At 41.6% G+C, this 22537-nt stretch overlaps 1 protein-coding gene across 8 annotated transcripts in view; it reads left to right on the top strand.

The window, feature by feature from the left end:
* magi2a (membrane associated guanylate kinase, WW and PDZ domain containing 2a) overlaps nucleotides 1–22537 on the top strand; it is a 369187-nt gene that overhangs the window by 286766 nt on the left and 59884 nt on the right. For 7 of the 8 annotated variants that reach the window (XM_061715304.1, XM_061715305.1, XM_061715303.1 and 4 more), the window contains 3 exons: nucleotides 3148–3205; nucleotides 4275–4396; nucleotides 9020–9202. In XM_061715304.1, coding sequence (XP_061571288.1) covers nucleotides 3148–3205; nucleotides 4275–4396; nucleotides 9020–9202 — 363 coding nt within the window. Of the gene's footprint in view, nucleotides 1–3147; nucleotides 3206–4274; nucleotides 4397–7627; nucleotides 8212–9019; nucleotides 9203–22537 lie in introns of those variants that run through there. The other variant, XM_061715311.1, reaches the window with a different exon arrangement.

Below are 22537 nucleotides of genomic sequence, written 5' to 3'. Positions count from 1 at the left end.
AGGAGCCTCTCACTCCATGTACTCAACTTGCAATATTATATGCCAAAATACGAGAGAATGCATGTGGGAATTTGCTTCTGACGCGAAGTGGTCATATCCAGGAATGCAAACAGTAAACACTTTTTCTGAGGACTGTGTAGCCGAAACGGGAGAGGACGACTTTGAAACTCTTTCCTGTAAGACTGATAAAAGTAACAGTTTGACAGATGTTCATCTTTGATCATTCAGGAAAAAAGCAGCATTTCTGCAGTTTCATCCACACGCAGGAGTCTGATGCAGCTAAAACCTCTGAATTTATAGCCATGCATTGCAATTGAAAAGGTATTTGTCAGTTTGTGTGACAAGTTCAAACTCTTTACTGTATTTGAATAAGTCATTTTTAGACAATTAAGAGTTGTCTGTCAGGGCGTCCGGGACAAAGTGTCTTACCGGCTCGTGGATGGAAAGCCAAGGACAGACATTCATACTCCTCAAAAATTAATCAGACAGACATCTCCCTGGCTTCATCATTAAGTTGTCATCTGTGGTTTGGAGTCATATTCCTCAAAATCTATTGGCTGGATGTCCTTTAAACGTCGCCCCCCAAAATGGATTATAAAAGTGAGACTTTATTCAGTGATGAAATTAAACTAAAAAATCCAAATTGTCAAAAATGTTTGTTCATAATCTGCAAAACTAAAGACATGAAGCAGTGAAGTGTTTTCATAATTTACTGAGTGATTTTATAGAGACAACAACACTCTCGCTTTGACTGTTAAACATTGCCACGCGTTTTTTTCTAGTGTTTTAACCAAACATTTAAAGGTAGTCGACTTCTAGATTATGTCAGGTCTGTTAATATTGGAAAAGGAAACAATCAGCAAATGTGGAGCCAAGCACCAACCATCTAACTTCGGCATTGAGGCTCATGCAGAACTAAGATTCAATGCAGTACCTGGTCTGGCCACTAGAGGCTGTTGGCCCGTTAAAATGTCAATAAAAAAACTTTAGAGCAGAAATAAACATATTTACAGCCTGGTTCAAGACGCCGCTTTGGTCTCCATCATTTGATTTCCCACCCATCACACTATTTTTTTGTACCACGTCAAGATAATTTAAATTAGATTTCTTTTTTTTAAGATTTTTTTGGGCTCTAGTGGCCCTTTATTCAAAGTATACAGACAGGAAGGGGGTAGAGAGAGAGATTCAAACCTGCGACCGCTGCAGGAGGACTGTGCCACCAAATTAGATTTATTTCTAATATGATCGATTGACCATCAGAAAATGTCTCGCCAATATCACTTCCTCATCCGTAATCGTCATGCTACCGTGTTTAGCGAAGCAACTTGCTGTTTGTTTTAACCCGGCTAAACGCAGCACTAACATGTTAAACCTTGTATTCTGCGGGAATCTGCTTTGATTGACATGAAGCGGGCGTGTCCCCGCCGACTTGCCTAGGGTTTCAAAATGGGTTTCCCATGGGTTTCAAGACCGCTCAGAGACCAGTGGGTTACGTGACTAAAGTTTCGTCCATTGTTGTTTACAGTCTTTGGTTGGAACCATGGGCGCAATTTCCACTGGGGACAGGGGGGACATGTCCCCCCCACTTTCCAAAATCATGTTTTTGTCCCCCCCACTTTTTACAGTTTAAAAACTAACGGTAGGCTCAGCCCTGTGCGAAGGTACTGACGGCCCTTGGTTTATAAGGAAAGGAAGGAATGAACATGATCTATTTTCATATTTCATAGGAGAAATATGTGGAGACGGCGCAAGTGAAGAAGTGCAGGCAGGAACCCAACCATGTTAGCCCAAAAGTGATTGTAGAACAGCAGCAACAAAACCTTAAGATCAAGAGAAATGGTGCGGTGAATTTCCTTGGCTCCATTATAAACAAGGAGTCAATGGAATCCTATGTTTTTTTCTGTGGCCAAGCTTTTGAAAATGAAATATCAAGCCTGGCCAAGAATGCAGATCCAGCATTTTCCCAAAACCGGCAAAAAAAAAAAGTTAAAAAGTGTCTAAAAAAGTAAATGCATATTAAAATTGTTTGATTGTTCGCATTCACACACACGTAGTCTTACAAAGCCACACTGCACATCCACGCTACAGCTACACGCACAAAGTTACCGTTCCTACTTGTGTCCCCCCCACCTCTGAAACTAAAGTTTCACCTCTGGTTGGAACCCTCTCGCTGGCAGTGGAAAGAGCAATAGTTATTGTTTTTTTCATTTTTTTATTTGTTTTAACAGTGTAGTGGCAGCTAACACGATCACTGACTATGACTAAATGTTTTCTTGGATAGAAATCACGTTTTAAATGATTTTTGACCACAATCAGTCAAGATTTTTTCCATTATGTTAACGTTGAGGTTTAAGATATCAAAGAGGATAACTCAAAGCTTCAAAACAAACCTCAGACCTTCGTACTTTGCAAGGATTCAAATTGTGGGAGTAAATTATTTCGGTATTACCTCCTGAAGCATTAATGTGATGACATCAGCCTCACCACTATTTTACTTGTTCTGGGTGTAGTTTAGTGTATAGACTTGTTGTTTTATGTCATTATTCACACTGGATCATTCCGTGTTTCAGTTTGAGCTCTGAAATCCATATTTTATGTCATCCAGTTTCTTATCACAAGATTTTTGTTGTCTGGTCTGCCAGTCTTCTGTCAGTAACTGACTTTTATGTACGATTTATCAATGGAAACTTCATTCAGTCCTGACCTTGACAAGCTGAGATTGCACACAATGAGGTTGCAAATGTTCAAAATTCACACATTAAAACCCAATATTTAGAGCCTGGAGAAAATACAGCCCATAAATGTTTCATTTACTACTAGGATTTGGTGTTATTTAGCAATTCTTTCTCAGCATTAACAAGCCAAACAGGCTCTTTAATCAATCAATGTGACCAATTGCCAAGAAAACCCTTTGCCTTGCATCATATTTTCATCATTTTTGTCTTTTATATGCAAGATGGGATTTCTAAACGTTCACAAGTGCACAGCTTGCCGCGGGAGAACTATCTGCTCAAGATGTTATTGTACTATTAAATTTGACTAATTAGTGACCAGATATTTTGGTGGGCGATCAATATATGCTGCTATAAGTTCATTTAATTAACAAGCCCTTCCTTATTGTAGCCTCTCTGCTGTTTTCTCTTGCAGAGCTTCCATACGGCTGGGAGAAAATCGATGACCCCATTTATGGCAGCTACTATGTTGAGTAAGTTTGGTGCATCTTTAATATGTAATGGCTTGCGTTTGATTTTCAGTGTAGCCTGCTGGTGCTGTATTAATCATGTTTATTAGGAGCAGTCTGGCGATGTGGCCGGGAAGAAGTTGCTTTTTATATTTGTCTAGGGTGGGATTTTATTAGCCTTATCCATATTTCTGTTGCACTTCCTGAAACACTCATGATGCTTTTATGTATCGGTAGATTAATTGCACATTCTTTTATCCCCATCCATCATCTATATTGCACTGCTCTCCCCACCTTGTGTGTGTGTGCGTGTGTGTGTGTGTTTTTTAAACGTCTGGATGCTATCCATTCTGGGGCACAGAAGCAGGACTCTATTTTTAGACGGGCGAGGAACGTCACTTGGCTCGACTTTGATCAAGAAAACCTGCCGAGTGACCCGTCGTATATACTGCTGCCCTTTCAAGAGTCTCTCATTGTCTTGCTTTGTAGTGATATATAAATATTGTAAAAGCAGCCACCGAAGCCTGAAGTTATGTAACGATGTGAAAACATTGTAAATTTGTTTTGTAATTAGCACTTTGATTCTTGGCCATTCACTGAAAAATAAGGAGAGGACATAAAACAGTGTATGTGTGTGTGTGTGTGTGTGAGAGAAGTATCTAATGATGACTAATTATTTCTCACTGGTGTATTACGCTATTAGCGGTAAATGACTATCTCCCCCTTACACACTAAATTAAGAACAATGCGGGACGTCAAAGGAGATCGCTGTTCCATGTGCAGGTTTCCTCTCACCCACTGATTCACATAATTCTGCTCAAATGGTCCGAGTTACAGGAAGAAAAGGAAAAAAAAAAAGAAGCAGCAGCCCAGGATCAATTGTTTGCTCCCTTTTTTTTACTCTGCAAAAACCATTCTGCGGCTGTTATGTAATCTGGGGGATCAGCCATTTAATTAATCATCATAGCAATATCTGCTGCAGCGCCAGGTTTGTTAGATCTGATCCACGCAACAAGGGATGCTAAGTTAAGTACAGCAGGAAGTGTGAAATCTGAAATGTCCTTTTTTCTTTTTCTTCTTGAAATCACCGTAGTCATATAAATAGAAGGACCCAGTTTGAGAACCCAGTCCTGGAGGCGAAGAGGAGACTCCAGCAGCAGCAGCAGATGCAAAGCCAGGGTCTGTCCTCACTCCCCCTTCCCACCATCTACAGAGGTAATTATCTCTTCACGTTTACATTTAACAACATATAATTAGGACACATTGCCACAGTCATTCAGCGCCTCTTATGTTTTAGTTTGTGCATTATAGTTAATTAAACTATATGTAAGTAATCATTATCCCGTCAAATAATTCAGTCTGCTTTTCAAAATGTGTTTTAATACCCGTTTGCTGATGGAGGATAAGTGCTGTTTGAATGTGATTGACTTGTAATTAACTTTTGCATTTTTGTCTTTATTAAGTAAAAGCCGAGGAGACAGATGGCAAAGCAGGGGAATAAGATGCGTTAAACGGATGGGATTGGCACCATAACCTTTGTTATTATATTGTTGGTTGTGTAGATGCAGTTTCTTCCACAGCTGCTGGTTCTTCCCCCTGGAAAACAAAGTCCAGTCCACAGGAAGACAACTAATTCTTTGTCTGGAAGCAGAAACGTGTTCGGTGACTAGATTAATCGCTGCAGGATTTGGAGCCTAATTATGATTTGCCCTCTGCAACAATAGTGGGGGTGTGGTTTGATTGAAGCGTGTTTTGTGTGTGTGTGTGTTTGTGTATGTGGCTTCTGTAATTTGTTTTTTACTGCTCCAAGGCTTCCCGATCTCTGATTATAGATATATCGATAGCTAACTGAAACTCTAATAACCAATGAGCGTATTCTTGCTGCTTACAAACACAATAGTGACAACATACCAGAGGTGTATAATCCAGGTGCCATAAAGTAAAAACGCTGCCATCTTTCTGGATCGGCCTGTACATTCAGAACTGGGGTTTTCACTAACGACCAGAGGTGTCAAGTAACAAAGTACAAATACTTTGTTACCTTACTTAAGTAGAAATTTTGGTTATCTATACTTCACTGGAGTAATTATTTTTCAGACGACATTTTACTTTTACTCCTTACATTTTCACACAATTATCTGTACTTTTTACTCCTTACATTTTAAAAACAGCCTCGTTACTCTATTTCATTTCGGCCTTTAAAAAAAAACTATCCAGTTAAATTGCTCCATCCGGATAGAGTGAATTTGGTTGTGGTTGTTTCAGATGTTCTTGTCCAGTTTTGTTCTTACATCCGTTCCCTCAGATTCCTGCAACTAAACTTGGATGTACATTCCAATAAAGGTTAGAATAAATGATAACATGCCTCTGAAGTTTGACTTTTTGCACCATTACAATACTTATAGGTAACTAGTCATCATATCTTCTGCTCTCTGAAACACATGTTAATGCTCAATAGTACACATATATGGTTCTTATATATTTGCATTATACTAAGATACATTCATTTTCAATGGCTTTTGTCCTTAATGGCTTTTTCCCCCTTACATTACTTTTACTTTTATACTTTAAGTAGTTTTGAAACCAGTACTTTTATACTTTTACTTGAGTAAAAAACTTGAGTTGATACTTCAACTTCTACAGGAGTATTTTGAAACTCTAGTATCTATACTTCTACCTGAGTAATGAATGTGAATACTGAAGACACCTATGCTAACCACCTACCATCTACCTGCAGAGCTGGTTTAGTGATTGGTTGGAACAACTGCTGGACTGGATTTTTATTTTATGGCACCTGGATTATCCACCTCTGCAACATACAAACCCAAACCAGTAACGAGAGAAGGCTGGGTTGAGGAATCTTGTTAAGTAGGGAACCCTTTGAAACGTGTTTTTCTTCCCAAGTTCCCTGGGATCCCGGGTTTCTGTGAGCTCTCATTTCTGAACGGCCTCCATGAAACTGTTAGTACAGGCATCACACGTGTGGTCCTGCAGACTGGCTGCATCATCTCCCGGCTGCCTGATAGATCAGTTCTAGAGCCGGGGCTCCATGAAGTCCTCGCGCAGCCGGTCCAGGTTCAAGTCCCAGACCGTAGCAGTTAGCGGCTCGTCTTCCCCCGTCTCTCTCTGGCCCCATTTCCTGTCGAAACCATTTCAATGAAGGTCACTAGAGCTACAAAATCTATAAATAATATAATTCAAATCTGGCGAGGCTGTTTCTTTGTCTGTATTATTCATGGTTTTGATATCAGTTAAGATTTGAAAATTGTCTCATGTGGCCGGCCTCATGTCGGCAACATTTATCTGTGTGGGATCTACAGTACACTTCACATGTGAAGACTAATCACACTCTCAACACCTGAATATACCGGCCTTCTCTTTCATTGTTTTACTAAGAAACTGTTACAAAATCATAGATAGATAGATGGATGGATGGATGGATAGATAGATAGATAGATAGATAGATGGATAGATACCGATGGAGAGGTAGATACTGTAGATTAGTGCTGGGCGGTATGACCAAAAATTTATATCACGGTATTTTTCAAAATTATATCGGTTTCACGGTATATCACGTTTTTTTTTGTTTTTTTTTTTCATGCACAACTGGGTGTTAACCACATTTTCTAATGATTTGGAAAGGAATTGCTGCAGTAAATTGGCTTAGAATGGCCTATTTTACTGTCATGTGGAGGAAATATTGTAGAAAAACATTAATGTCCACACTAGTATAAATACAGGTTTGCATGGCCTCACAAAATGATGCCGTTTACATTGAGGTGGCAGCACTTATGATTCTAATGTAGGGCTGAACGATTTTTGAAAATAATCTAATTGCGATTTGTTTCCTCAATATTACGATTTAATATGCGATTATTTTTATTCAAGGTCCTGTTCTCATGTATTTTTCAACTACACAAGCAATAAATCAGTCTGTTTCAAGTAGATTTTCACTTGAAATAAGTAGAAAAATCTGCCAGTGGAACAAGATTTTTTTGCTTGTAATGAGAAGATAAATCTTGTCCCACTGGCAGATTTTCCTACTTATTTCAAGTGAAAATTTACTTGAAACAGGTGAAAATGGTCAAACAAGTTATTTTTCTGGTGTTATTTTTCTGGTGATGACTCTAAATGTTGAAATAGCAGTAAAACCACATTCATTGATGAAATGACATAAGGGATGGAAAGGAGGGATGGCAGTTTTACAGGGGGGATGATTTGGACCGTTTTTAATTTCAGGGGGGGATGATTTGGACCGTTTTTGGACACGAAGACAATAAAGTAGGAAGACACAAGATACAGACTTTAATATAACAGAAGATGTTCACTTTCCACGTTTCCCACTTTGGAATTAAAGGACGTGCAGAAACTTGATGCACGTTTGAACTTTAAGATGCATCAGTCAGCTCCTGCAGAGGCTGGATGGATTGCTGGTATTTTGTGGTGATTGATAACTTATTAATCAAATAAATCTGTTTTTCTGTCTGACTCGCTGCTGCCGCGCTCCAGTTCTCACCTGCCGGCAGTCTGCAGCAGGATGTACTGGTCTGTGGAAGCGGAGGTCTGTTACCGTAGTAACATAGTAGTTCCGCCGCTCTCGAGTCTGAGAGCCGGTCTCCGTGGTTACACTTGTGTGTACAGTTCAGTGAGGTTGTCTCTGCTCCTCTCTTCCCTCCATGTCCTCCCTCCTCCTCCTCCTCCTCTTCCCCGTTTTCAAACTGTAATGCCAGTGGAGGATGCCAGCCCGTGCGCCACCCTCCACCGGTCCCCCCGCACCAAGGTCGGCCCGGCGCCCGAGCGCTGCCGCAGCCTCGGCGACCTCTCCAGCTCGCCAACTTTCGGTCGCAGGGCTGCCGTGTACCTTACGTCGTCCTCCGCCGACGTCTCCCCGCTGCGGCACGTTCTGACTCGGCGGATGAACTTGTGCCCCCACCACCACCAGCAGCAGCAGCAGACACCTCACACCTCCACCTGCACTGTGGTGCTAGGGCAGCCTGTCGTTAGCCCCTATCCCCTGTGGCATGTTGTCAGTAAGTAGGCCAAAAAAACCAAGCAACGGGGGCTGACTGTGGTACTCATGGCTGCCTGCGCTCCTGACTTACCGTTAGCATGCAAAACTTGCAAGCAAGCTTTCTTCCCTGAGGCAGTTGAGGGATTTGTGCAGTGAATGTGAACTTTCCTTATCTCCTGGCAAAAAAGCAAGCAGAGAGGGTAATCACTCCGTCCAAATCTGGACCGACAAGGACAAAACAAAGGATGTAAACTAGCACGTTAGCCACAACTCCTTTCTGAGGCGAGAAGATGGGAGACTTGCTTAAGTGTGACTAAGCTTGTTGGCTGAGATCCTCTCATTACTACTCAAGACGCTCCTTTCGAAATTCCCCGGCTCTCCCTCCTCCAGAAATCTTCCCCGTTCTTCCCTAACTCCCCCAAGCATCTTTTCCTGGAACTGATCCCCGATTGAGAGCATGTCATTTGCTGCTTGGGTTAGGACTGAAGAGCTTCGCCACTGTTGCTCTCCGCACCCCCCTCCGCCCATCACATCCCAGCTTTTTGGAGAAGCAGATCAGACGATAAGCTGAGCTTGTTGGTCGTGTGTCAGAGTGGATTTAGATGAGGTCCCCTGCACAGGAGCCAGAACTGCTGAACCACACCTTCGTCTGTCAGCACCACAACCCCCACGTGCCCTGCCAGTTTTCCTGTGGCTACTCCCCCTTTCTTACTGGATAAGCTTTACCCATGGCCTCACCCCGTGAGCACCATCCCCACATCTGCTTTAAGCTGCTTCCAAACAATGCTGTAAAACTCATTAGGAAACTGTGTTTGTGTCCTTCGTAGAAAAGCCGCTGTTCACACGGGACCCCACTCAGCTGAAAGGCAGTTTCCTGTCCACGGCACTCCAGAAGAGCAACATGGGGTTCGGCTTCACCATCATCGGAGGAGACGAACCCGATGAGTTCCTCCAGGTGAAGAGCGTTATCCCTGATGGGCCTGCAGCGGCTGATGCAAAGATGGCCACGGGTAAGTCTGGAGCGCCACCTGAGACACATTTAGACCCAGCCGCTCTTAAATATGAACAAAATCAAAACATTTCCTCCATCCAATCAGCAGATTTCTGCCACTGTTAAAGGCAAACACTCAGCCACACGCTGAGACATTTTATTATTCATGCCTGTTCTTTCTGTTGTGTGTATCTGTTCAAAAGAAGTTTAGCAATGCAAACCGCAGGGAGGCCGAGCCCCTTCCCAAGTTTAAACTGCATCACTGATCGTAAACATGACGGTACATAAAACAGCGGTTGGATTCAGATCGGAGTCAGACTTTCTGTTTTCAGGCATCTCACTCAGACAGTGCTTTTTTAAAGCGTGACACCGGTATTATTTATTTATCAAAAGACCTTCAGAATGATGGGAAAGTTTCTGGGAGGGGAAACAAAATGACACAAAAAAACTCACCGCTACGACTTAATCGCTGCTTTTTATCGGGGGATAAACTGTTACAGAAGGCCCATGGGTGCATCGTAACACATTTATCCTCATTTATATTTTCTACTTTCACTGTTTCAGGTTACATTCAGCTCTTAAAACCCATAACATCAGATTTAATATTACATCCAAATAGAAAGAGGCCCAAAAAGGTTTGTGTCATTCATGTATTCACAAAAGTCTGGGCTTTTAAAAATCTCCTCATTATATGGTTAAAGGATTTTGAAAGGTTGGGAGGGTGTTGCAGGTTCCCTCTAATAACCCCATCACCACTTTATTCACAACATGCTTCACCACAGAAAAGTACGGAAGAGTATTAGGGCCAGGCAAGAGAAAAAAAATTTGAGAGTGGAAGATTTTTTTTTATTGTGCACTTCGAGAAAAAAGTCGAAATGTCTTTTTTTTCGACATTTCGACTTTTTTCTCTAAATTATACTTCAACATTAATCTCGACTTTTTTCTCGACATTTCGACTTTTTTCTTAAAATTTCGACATTTTTCTCAACATTTCAACTTTGTTTCTCGACATTTCAAATTTTTTCCTCAACATTTCGGCTTTATTCACGAAAGTTTGACTTTAATCACGAAATTGTATTTCAACTTTATTCTCGAAATTTTGACTTTATTCTCGAAATTTCGACTTAAAGGAGCTTGAGGCCGGATTGTGGCAGGATTTATGAAAAACATCCGTATACATTTTAAGTTTTCTAGTAATAATGTCAGATGAAGCGTTCCAAACCAAAAAGAATGATTCCTCTAGTGTATCTCTCCGTTGCCTTGAACAGGCTGTGTGCTGCAAAATGTGCTGCAATTCGGGCCCGAATTTCCCGCGCTGTCCTGCGGATGTGACGTCACATGACGCTGCATGCACGTTCTCCCCGTTCTCCTGTGCCGGCTTCACTGTTGGCTGCAGTACCCCCAACGGCCGTCGTGGTGAAGGGTGGCGCTAGAGAGTCTCATTTCTTAAAAGGAGCCTCAAGCTCCTTTAATTCACGAAATTTCGACTTTAATCACGAAATTGTATTTCAACTTTATTCTCGAAATTTCGACTTTAATCACGAAATTGTATTTCAACTTTATTCTCGAAATTTCGACTTTATTCTCGAAATTTCAACTTTATTCTCGAAATTTCGACTTTTTTCTCGAAGTGCACAATAAAAAAAAATCTTCCCTTCTCAAATATTTTTTTTTTTCCTGCCAGACCCTAATACTCTTCCGTAGAAAAGAGCTTCACATGCACACTGTAAATTTTGTTCATATGGTACTTAAGAAACCTTGCACTCTCTGTGGAAACGTCCCACCGTGTTTACTTTCTGGATCAATGTGATGAAGATTACAAGCTTGACAGCAGCCAAAGATATAGTGTTTCAGAGGGAGTTTCCACCCCACAACCTCTCAATGAAACAATGTTTGGACATATTTTAGGTATCTCATAGTTAGATTTATCCTCAGTCCGAATCAACAGCTCAGATGTTGTTGAACAGAAGGTGTTTGGTGGGATTTGTGTTGGTATGGTGGTTTATATTTGGGAATCGTCACAGGGAATATTGGGTGCTGTATTAAATGGCACTGATATATATGACTTTTCCCCTTGTTCAAAAGAAAACTAAGGGAAGTTAAGCTGCACATATTCTTCCGATGGCCTGCAGTGGTAATTATCCCTCTGGATTGATCTGGAGTGACTTGTCCTGTTTAAGAGATATCGGCCATGAAAAGCTGTCTCTTAAATATAACAGGACTGGATTCCACTCAGCGTCTGAGACTCAAAGAACCAAAAAGATACTTCTGAAAAACTCAGCAGCAATGACTCCTTCAAGAAATCTTTCCATCAAGAATTTTTTAAAGCGTTTTGTGACTATTTTTATAAAGGAGCAACATTCTTTTTGCCAAACTAACACCATTAGCAATATCACTGCTGTGAAGGATCCGTGCATCTGAGAGACTTGTGCTCATAAAATCATGAAAGGATGACGGTGCAGGAAGAGCACTCTCTCATTTTCAAAGATGACTCGACTTTTTTTAGGCAAGACGTGAATGCAGGAAAAAATTGTGGACTGTGGAGTGCAAACAAACCAGCAAAATGGTAAAGCAATCTATATTTATATTGCAGTGTTTGTTAGTAGTTGATGCTCTAAACATGGACATGGACATTTGTGCACCCTTGAAAATGAACTTGTGGCTGTCTATTATCTACAGTATAAAGAAGGGTCACCTGTTTATTTTCCCATCTTGCATGTGACATGATCCACTCAACACGCTACAAAAACAAAACCTTAATGCATTCATGGTGGCCATTGGGCATTCATGGAAAAACCTTCCTGAGCTCCTGAACTTATAAGGGCAGGGAAGAGTCTGTGATCAGATATAAACTCTACCTCCACAGATAGCATGATAAGAATCCTTTCAAACAGCACAAGTCTTTCATTCGAAGATGCATTTTCCATCTGCCCAGTAAATGGCTTTAGTTTTTTAGAAATAAAATTCATGCAGCCTGTTTTTTGTAGAGGTAAGTGTAAATGCTGCTTCTTCATAAGATGAAATGACTACCAGTCCAGGTTCTTATTCAAAGTAATTATTCAAATACAAAAGTACCTTATCCTGCGTTGTTTGCAGGTGTAACCCGTTCAGCCTTGTTTTGTGTGGATTCTGTATGTGGATAAATGCATGTTCCTTGTTAACAACTGCACAGATCTGTTGTTCCATTGATCAATGCACATCCAGCTCCTGCTGTGGCCACCGGAGGATGGGGCTGATACGCTCACACACACACACACACACACTGAAGGAAGCCATCTGCATGAAAGGTCAAGAAAATAAAAGTAGTCAGTTTGCATTGATGTGTCCATCTGTATCTGATCAAGAAAATACAGAGATACAGTATGGGTTTATCACATAAGCTGTAAAGGAGGTTGGTTCTGCAGTAATGCTTAAGGCCGGATACACTAACCCGTCAGACTGAAAGTCGGCCCCCGTCAAAAAAATACTCCCAAACACACTCTCTGAAGAAGGCGGAAGCTCTGCCGAAACTGTCAGAAAGTTTATAAGGTAAGACCTCTTGTCCTTGTCTGAACAAAAGAAAACCACAAAGCTATCAACACTGAATGAACACAGTACAACTACAACCCGTAATATGTCCTCATAACTGCAGGCGGCGCTAATCTGTGACGTCGCCCAGAAAGAAAAGGAAAGAGGAACACCGGAAATGACGGATCGCTCTAGTCTAGAGTTCTGAACTGAGCCGCTGATAGAAGTGAAACCAATCAAACCAATGCCATGATAGAGTGTAGTGTAGCATCTGTGCCTTCGTTGTTTATCTAGTTCAGGGGTCGGCAACTCGCGGCTCCAGAGCAACATGCGGCTCTTTAGCGCCGCCCTAGTGGCTCCTGGAGCTTTTTCAAAAATGTTTGACCTTTTTTTTCTTTTTTTTCCTTTTTTTTTCTTCTTTTTTTCTTCCTTTTTCCTTTCCTTTTTAATCTCGACATTTCGACTTTTTTCTCGAAATTTTGACTTTTTTCTCGACATTTCGACTTTTTTCTCGAGATTGTACTTTAACATTAATTTCAACATTTCAACTTTTTTCTCGACATTTCGACTCTTTTCTCAACATTTCGACTCTTTTCTCGACATTTCGACTGTTTTTCTCAACATTTCGACTCTTTTCTCAACATTTCGACTTTTTTCTCGACATTTCGACTTTTTTCTCGAGATTGTACTTCAACATTAATCTCGACATTTCAACTTTTTTCTCGAAATTTTGACTTTTTTCTCGAAATACTGACTTTTTTCTCCACATTTCAACTTTTTTCTTGACATTTCGACACTTTTCTCAACATTTCGACTCTTTTCTCCACATTTAGACTTTTTTCTCGACATTTCAACTTTTTTCTTGAAGTGCATAATGAAAAAAAAAAACTTCCCCCAATAATAACTAATATAGATACATGCAGCATGTGTTGCCTTCATTCCAAGGCTTATACAAGACTTTTCATTTTTTGCGGCTCCAGACATATCTGTTTTTTGTGTATTTGGTCCAATATGGCTCTTTCAACATTTTGGGTTGCAGACCCCTGATCTAGTTTGTTTACCATCGTCATTTCCGGTTAACTCTGATTCACTAGTCAAGTGCTAACCCTCCACTAACCAGATTGGTCATAGAGGCTGACGGCTCGTGGCCGATTCCACGTGTTGAATCGGCCAAAATGAACGCAAACACCAACAGACAACTGTACAGGACACACCAACTCGAATCACCGACCTGCCCGACGCCGTCTAACGGCGGATAATCGGGTCGGTGTGTCCCGGCGTTTAGACTCCTCACTAAAACAATCTGTACCAGATTTATTTCACAGCATTGGGACACACAGTCATGTTTCAAATCAAGGCATAACAAAAAAAGAAACAAACAAACTGCTTTTTATCATGTCTTAAAATTAGCAAAAACACCGTCAGGTGAACTTGAACATCACACTGTGTAATTATTAATTTAACCGTTTAGATGCTGGTAATCCAGTGCATTTGGTGAATGAATCATCAGGAGATGTGCTTAACTTCTTTAAAAACAGAGATTTTTTTGCCATTTCCTGCCTACAACTTTCAGGTGTGCCTTAACACTATGCAAATGAGGAAAGACATCAGCAATAGTCTAAAAGAAGCAGTTGTTGCAACCCGCCAGTCTGGGAAAGGTCATAAAGCCGCATCCAAATAAGTTCATCATTGTTCAGTGAGAAAATATTAATAGGAAAGATACATGAAACCTTATTGTTATTACTAGTAGTAGTAGTTGTTGTAGTAGTATTAACAGATATGTGGGTGCAACAGCCAAAAATAAACCCCTTCATGAGTAGAAAGCTTGTCTTCTTATGTCATCATTCTACCTTTTCCTCTGAAAAACAACATATCTCTCTTCTGCGATCCCACTACTTTCTCCCCTCAGCTCGTCTCCATCTCCTCACCAGCCACGCTCCACCCCCCACTTTGCCTCCTCAGACTCGGTGTCCTACTTCTGCAGGAACACAGCTAGAACCATCACAGTAACTCAAACCTGCAGGGGTGTGAAATTCACAATTTCAGACGGATCATTTTTGGCGCTCTCTTCACCTTCAACTCCTCCTGGCTGTCGTTACTGTATCAATATACAAACATACGTCTGATATTTTCTTCTTTAAGTGAAATATTTATGGCTATGAGTGCATCTTGAAATTCACTGTACATCAAGTTTAGTCCACAGAGAAGTTGACAGCCACTTCTCATGTTTTTGTCGTATCCAGACCAAAGAGTTGCATTCGCTTGAAGTTGAAAGGCTTAACTTATAATGCTAGTGGCGGTGTTTAATGTGAAATTAATGGGTCCGCCGCCACAGTGAGCTTCAAACTGCACAGAGTAGCTGCACTCCTTCAGTCCCAGAGGAGTTTTCTGTTGATCCCCAACCAGACACTACAGCGCATGTTCTGGTTGGCTAGGTGACATTTTCACTGGTTTGGTATCGCAAGTTACTAAACAACATGAAAAAATATATAACATAATCACTCTGATTTTTACTGGTACTTTGACTTTCATTTCATTCAGATGTTGAGCCGAGAAAACCTCATTTTGTTTGATATAAATCCAGTTTCACTCATCAGACCGGCAACACTGCAAACACATACAGGACTGTCTCAGAAAATTAGAATATTGTGATAAAGTCCTTTATTTTCTGTAATGCAAAAATGTCATACATTCTGGATTCATTACAAATCAACTGAAATGTTGCAAGCCTTTTATTATTTTAATATTGCTGATCATGGCTTACAGCTTAAGAAAACTCAAATATCCTATCTCAAAAAATTAGAATATTCTGGGAATCTTAATCTTAAACTGTAAACCATAATCAGCAATATTAAAATAATAAAAGGCTTGCAATATTTCAGTTGATTTGTAATTAATCCAGAATGTATGACATTTTTGTTTTTTTAATTGCATTACAGAAAATAAAGAACTTTATCACAATATTCTAATTTTCTGAGACAGTCCTGTAGTTGGTATAGAGGTAGTTCCAGTGGTTGGAAGGGTTGGGGGGGCATTTTTTTCCCTTCTTTAGTGTACAATACTATTAAATGTCTCAAGGGTTTTGGAGGACTTGCTGAGATGGAGACCTTTGATCAACAATCCATGAAAAACCATCATCCCGCGTTGATAGCTCATATAACCACATGGCATCATATTTCTGTGGGAATCCTTTGCTGAGTCCTACGACTGTCTCAGAAAATTAGAATATTGTGATAAAGTCCTTTTATTTTCTGTAATGCAATTACAAAAACTAAAATGTCATACATTCTGGATTCATTTCAAATCAATTGAAATATTGCAAGCCTTTTATTATTTTAATATTGCTGATTATGGCTTAGTGTTTAGGATTAAGATTCCCAGAATATTCTAATTTTTTGAGATAGGATATTTGAATTTTCTTAAGCTTTGTAATCGTATTACAGAAAATCACAATATTCTATTTCCAGTCCAGGGGTCCAGGGTCCAGTCAGGGAATAAACAGCAGATGTATTTATGTATCATCAGATGTTTAGTAAGTTTGGTTTTGCAAAGCATCCACAGTGCCCTTTAAACTACACGTCACTTTATTTATGTGAAACATTCAAACTGTAGTTTCCAACAAAACCGCTACAAAAACCCCCCAACTGAAGGTCTGAGCTGTCAAGTCAGCATGGCCAGCGACACCTCTTGGTATGCTGACAGACCTCCGAACACACAATTAGATGGAGATGAATATGTCATAAGGAATGTGCGCGGATGGAGTGATGAACGATGACTCAGCTGAGAGCGTGGGCCTTGGTCTCGGCGAGCGCCGAGAGCACAGACGAGGTCACTGTGATTTCAATTTCACAAAAGACCCGCAGACATTTTATAATGGATGGTGAGAGGGTTATTTGCTGGCCGAGAGAGTGTCTTCGTGTTCACTGTCCAGTTTTTCTTTTCACTTTTATCCACACCGCTGCTGGAAATGATCCGTTGTGCCTTTGGGTCGTTGTATCCAAATATAAAGAACCTCGTATTTTCTGCTCTTTCTGTTGTTTTTTATTAATTTTTGTTGTTGTTTTTTTTTCTATTTTTAACTGATGTTTTTGAGAGCATTCAAATAGATTTAATTTGTGTTTATTTGCAGCAATGAAAAATCTCTGTAATACAAATTATCAGCTGTAGTTTAAGTGTTTTTTGGACAAGCAAATTAGGAATGGGTGATATTTTACCGTTCACGATATACCGTCAAAAAAATTCCCCACAGTTAGAATTTGTATCTCACGGTAAAAACGATAAATTCCCGTTGATGACGTTTTTCTGTAAAGCTGAAAAGGAAGGAAGGAAGGAAGGAAGGAAGGAAGGAAGGAAGGAAGGAAGGAAGGAAGGAAGGAAGGAAGGAAGGAAGGAAGGAAGGAAGGAAGGAAGGAAGGAAGGAAGGAAGGAAGGAAGGAAGGAAGGAAGGAAGGAAGGAAGGAAGGAAGGAAGGAAGGAAGGAAGGAAGATGGAGGAAAGAAGGAAGGAAGGAAATAAAGGAGAAAATAAGGAAGGGAGGATAGGAAGGAAGGAAGGAAGGAAGGAAGGAAGGAAGGAAGGAAGGAAGGAAGGAAGGAAGGAAGGAAGGAGGGAGGGAGGGAGGGAGGGAGGGAGGGAGGAAGGAAGGAAGGAAGGAAGGAAGGAAGGAAGGAAGGAAGGAAGGAAGGAAGGAAGGAAGGAAGGAAGGAAGGAAGGAAGGAAGGAAGGAAGGAAGGAAGGAAGGAAGATGGAGGAAAGAAGGAAGGAAGGAAGATGGAGGAAGGAAGGAAGGAAATAAAGGAGAAAATAAGGAAGGGAGGATGGGAAGGAAGGAAGGAAGGAAGGAAGGAAGGAAGGAAGGAAGGAAGGAAGGAAGGAAGGAAGGAAGGAAGGAAGGAAGATGGAGGAAGGAAGGAAGATGGAGGAAGGAAGGAAGGAAATAAAGGAGAAAATAAGGAAGGGAGGATGGGAAGGAAGGAAGGAAGGAAGGAAGGAAGGAAGGAAGGAAGGAAGGAAGGAAGGAAGGAAGGAAGGAAGGAGGGAGGGAGGGAGGGAGGGAGGGAGGAAGGAAGGAAGGAAGGAAGGAAGGAAGGAAGGAAGGAAGGAAGGAAGGAAGGAAGGAAGGAAGGAAGGAAGGAAGGAAGGAAGGAAGGAAGGAAGGAAGGAAGGAAGGAAGGAAGATGGAGGAAAGAAGGAAGGAAGGAAATAAAGGAGAAAATAAGGAAGGGAGGATAGGAAGGAAGGAAGGAAGGAAGGAAGGAAGGAAGGAAGGAAGGAAGGAAGGAAGGAAGGAAGGAAGGAAGGAAGGAAGGAAGGAAGGAAGGAAGGAAGGAGGGAGGGAGGGAGGGAGGGAGGGAGGGAGGGAGGGAGGGAGGGAGGAAGGAAGGAAGGAAGGAAGGAAGGAAGGAAGGAAGGAAGGAAGGAAGGAAGGAAGGAAGGAAGATGGAGGAAAGAAGGAAGGAAGGAAGATGGAGGAAGGAAGGAAGGAAATAAAGGAGAAAATAAGGAAGGGAGGATGGGAAGGAAGGAAGGAAGGAAGGAAGGAAGGAAGGAAGGAAGGAAGGAAGGAAGGAAGGAAGGAAGGAAGGAAGGAAGGAAGGAAGATGGAGGAAGGAAGGAAGATGGAGGAAGGAAGGAAGGAAATAAAGGAGAAAATAAGGAAGGGAGGATGGGAAGGAAGGAAGGAAGGAAGGAAGGAAGGAAGGAAGGAAGGAAGGAAGGAAGGAAGGAAGGAAGGAAGGAGGGAGGGAGGGAGGGAGGGAGGGAGGGAGGGAGGAAGGAAGGAAGGAAGGAAGGAAGGAAGGAAGGAAGGAAGGAAGGAAGGAAGGAAGGAAGGAAGGAAGGAAGGAAGGAAGGAAGGAAGGAAAAAAATCCACATAAATATAAGCATGTTTTTTCTTTTCCCATCATTGGATTTTTTTCTCATCAGGAAATACCAAACTTGCCCTTTTTTTCTGGAAAAAGAAGAGAAGAAAAAAACTGACTTCAAATTGAATATGAAATGAGACGAGAGCTGTCCATAAATATTGAAAATTTGCTGAATTCAGAAGTAGGATTTGACTTATATTAAAGAAAATCCAGCCAAAGAAGCCTGAAAAGCCCGGTCCTGAGTAAGAGGGCCAATCTCTCTTGACAGAGATGCTGCATATTCCAAATTCCTGATATAATTTTCCAATTTTGTGAGCACCCTCCTGAAAATGAGTCTCACCTCCCAAAATTTCAGAGGAAGATATTAAGCAAGCACAGTCACGCATACGTACACTTTACGTGACATTCGCTTTATGTGTCACGGGACGCCCTCCGTCTCTCTGCATTTCCTCTCCGGTCACAAATAACGAGTTACATGGGGAACAGTGGGCAGCGTGAGGTCACACAGCATCATTTGTTTTCTGCCAGTGTGCGCAGCTATTGATTCTGACACCAGTGTTCAAGGCAAATGTTGGCCGCATTAACTCAGATTAATTAAAGAGTCCCTCATGTCATGTTGCCTAAAGGTGTGCTCGCTCGGTCAATATCGCTAGACCGCTAAACTTTAGTAATCGTTGGTCTGCAACATATTTTCCAGTGGAAAAGAACTGATGGTAACTTATTTTATATTGAGCGTAAATACTCTGAGGGGTCTCGCTGCCGGTCTGCTCTTGGACAGGTGAATGGAGTATGAACTATCTTGTTTTAAAGGGTAACTAGCTCAGCCATTGGTGCTTTTTGCAGTCTGCTCCTGACATCTAAAGGGAATTCGATTGGTGGAGCTTGCACTTTGCAGAAGCCTGAGTGCACCATTTGCTTATTCATGGTGAGAGATCTTTGTTTTTCATGCCTCACACAGTGTCACCCTGCCCTCTCCACACCTTCGTTTCCAACCGCAATCATGGCTGCAAGTAGAAAATAAGTGTTTTCATTGCTAAACCAGGTAATGCTGTTTACCAGACTTTAATATCGATCGTGCCTTGTGTTTCTCATTTGCCCAGAGATTTTGAAAAAAGAACGGCATGGTGCCTCTTCGACGAAGCGTACAAAAACACAAGGACACATTCACTGATGTGCTGTGAGACACAGATGAGGCCGGCTGTGCAGATGCATTTGTGTGGGGACATTTAATTGGCAGCTAGGTTTTTATCTACAGTGCAGAAAACTGCAGCGAGCAAATAACAGCTCTGGAGGCCATGAATAGGAAGCGCTTTAGCCACTTGTCGTCTGCAGCCATCTACATTGTAAAGACAGATAAAGACATTATCTGTGGTGATATTAATCTGTGAAAACGGTTCGTGTCTGTGGGGGGATTCTGGGGAGAGATGGGCTGGATCGCAGCCTACAGCTGATCGAGTGTTGCAGCAGCTGCAGAGAGCTGACATTTGATTTTTTGAGTCCAGTATCCAGGTTTTTCTTCTTTTGAGCACACACCCATTTGCAGTGTTCTCACACTGGAGGCCACGAAAGTCACCTGCAGGAATTATTCAGTTTATTTTAGCCGTTAAAGCTGCAGTCGAGAACTTCCCAAAAAAGGTAGAACATTTGAATGCATTCAACATTCATGCCCCTCCCCGCCTCTCCGCTGAAGTCCAGACGCGTCTCCCTCCCGTCTCCCCGCGGCCTCAAGGAGAGCGCCCATAGACGGATTACCGCATGGGCAAAGTGGGCGTGTGCCCAGGGCCCTGGAGCCAATGGGGGCCCTCGGCTTTCAAACATTTTTTTTTTTTTTTTTACGTGTAAATTAAAATAAATTTACAAGCTCATAGGGCCCAATGATAGGGCCCCGTTTTGTGTGATATGTTCATATATAATCGTAAATTGTAGGCTATAATTACGATAAAATGTGTATTGTGCGGCCAGTGTAGGCTAATTCTTACTTTACAACTGTCCTGAACGCATCAGGGCCGTGAGCCAACGCTGATTGGCTGGAAAGCCTGATTTATGGTTCCGCGTTAAATCGACGCAGAGCCTCCGCGCATCGCCGCGTACCTTACGCCGTAGTCGCTGCGTTGGTTTAACGTGGAACCATAAATCAGCCTTAACAGTTGGAGCCAATTTGCCGACTCTGCAAATTTGCGGCCATGAATGAGATGAGCGCTAAACTTTAAAAGAGGACTAAGCATGTACAGAGTTTTATGGAAGAGTCAACTACCATTGGTGAGTCAGTGTAACCTTCATAAATAATGTCTTTATCAGAATGTTGTAGCTTTGACCACCTGCTTATTTGAATGAGCTTTGTGTTGTTGTCAACGAGACCGCCGAGTCTATTCTCTGTTATAGAGCTCAGAAATGATGTTATAGACCGCTGTGTCTATATCTATCTAAATAGATTGTGTAATGTTTTTTTTTGTATTTAAGCTGTATCAAAGATGGAACTGAGTCAGTCCGTGACTGAGTTTTCAGCGCCGTGTGATTGACAGCTGTCAGGCATGTGTGTGTGTGTGTGTGTGTGTGTGTGTGTGTGTGTGTGTGTGTGTGTGTGTGTGTGTGTGTGTGTGTGTGTGTGTGTGTGTGTGTGTGTGACTTTACTCTGCTTTCTGCAGTAGGCCTATAGGCTTAGCTCAATAAAAGTGAGAATAAATGTTGTTTGATGGGTAGGATGAGGTGTTGTTGAAAGTTAAAATGACTATCATAAGGGCCCATGGAGAATGCTCCGCCCCCTCTGTACTGAGACCCGCGCTCCGCCACTCCGCCATCCACAATCACACGGTGTGATTGTGGATTCTCTGCGCCATTGTGTGACCAAACTGAGTGCTTGGGGAGGGCATGCACCGTGCACGTAGGATATTATTGTAGGTAGGGGCCCATAGCGAGTTTGTGTCCAGGGCCCGTGGTCATGATAATCCGTCCTTGAGAGCGCCGTGCTCGCCGGAGCGTGTGCGTCTGAGCTGCAGCACGCGAGCACGAGGAAGTGATATTACCCAGGAAACCCGAGGTGTCAGATACCTGAGAATAAATCAATAATGTAACAAAAAGCAGATCAAAGTTATTATAACTAATATTTGTACATCCTTTTCACATCCGGTCCCCCTTAAGCAGTGGCGTGCGAATGTTTACCCGAAGCTGGAGGGGAGGGGATTGGGGGTTGTCTTGACCTTGTGCAGGACCAAGTGTCCAGGCATTTTATTGATTCCTATTTCTTTTAATATTCTCTCTTGTCTCCTTAAAGTAAGTTTGTATAAAATCTTGCCTTTTTCTCTCCTCTGTTTTGACCCTTTCCCACATTCTCATCCAACATCCTGTCCTCTGACAGCCTGAGGCTATTAAAAACAAAGCTGTACGTGAACTTTGACAAGAAGTTTTTGTTACAAACCTTCAGGTTTTATGAGGCTTTTTCAAAGTCTTCATCGTTCTTAATTCGTTAAACAGAAACGGCCTCTGTTTCTCGAACTTCTGTCTTTTGAAGGCCGTTTATATCTGACATATTACATGAAAATGGCCTTTTAATGTTAAGCTTCCCGTCTAGACGGAGTTATCTGATAAGAATAAGACCATAATGCTGGACTTGAATGACAAAATATGGAAGTTGCTATTTAACCTAGAGACTGTTTGATTTGTGGTTATTTGATTAAATGTTCTTTTTTTTCTTCTTCTTTAACTCTAATTTAAAGTACCATTAAAGCACAATAAAATGTGATCTGATCTTGAGGTCACTCGGTCCGTCCATCGACGTCTGGAGCCATTATTTCTAATGTTCCAGCCATTAGACTTTACCTCTAATGTATCTGTCTGCCGAAATGTTGTGGAGCAGAAGCTTCTTCTTAATAATCAGAACGGACATTTATTCTCCTCAAAACAAGTTGCAGCTTACAAAAAACAGGAGAAAAACGATCTTTTTCCGACATCTTCAGCAGTCAGTTAGAGCCTAAAACTAACGGTT

This window comes from Cololabis saira, chromosome 23, assembly GCF_033807715.1.
Source record: "Cololabis saira isolate AMF1-May2022 chromosome 23, fColSai1.1, whole genome shotgun sequence".
NCBI lineage: Eukaryota > Metazoa > Chordata > Actinopteri > Beloniformes > Belonidae > Cololabis > Cololabis saira.
Note: the sequence above shows the minus strand (reverse complement) of the source record. Positions and strands in the feature narration are given on the sequence as shown.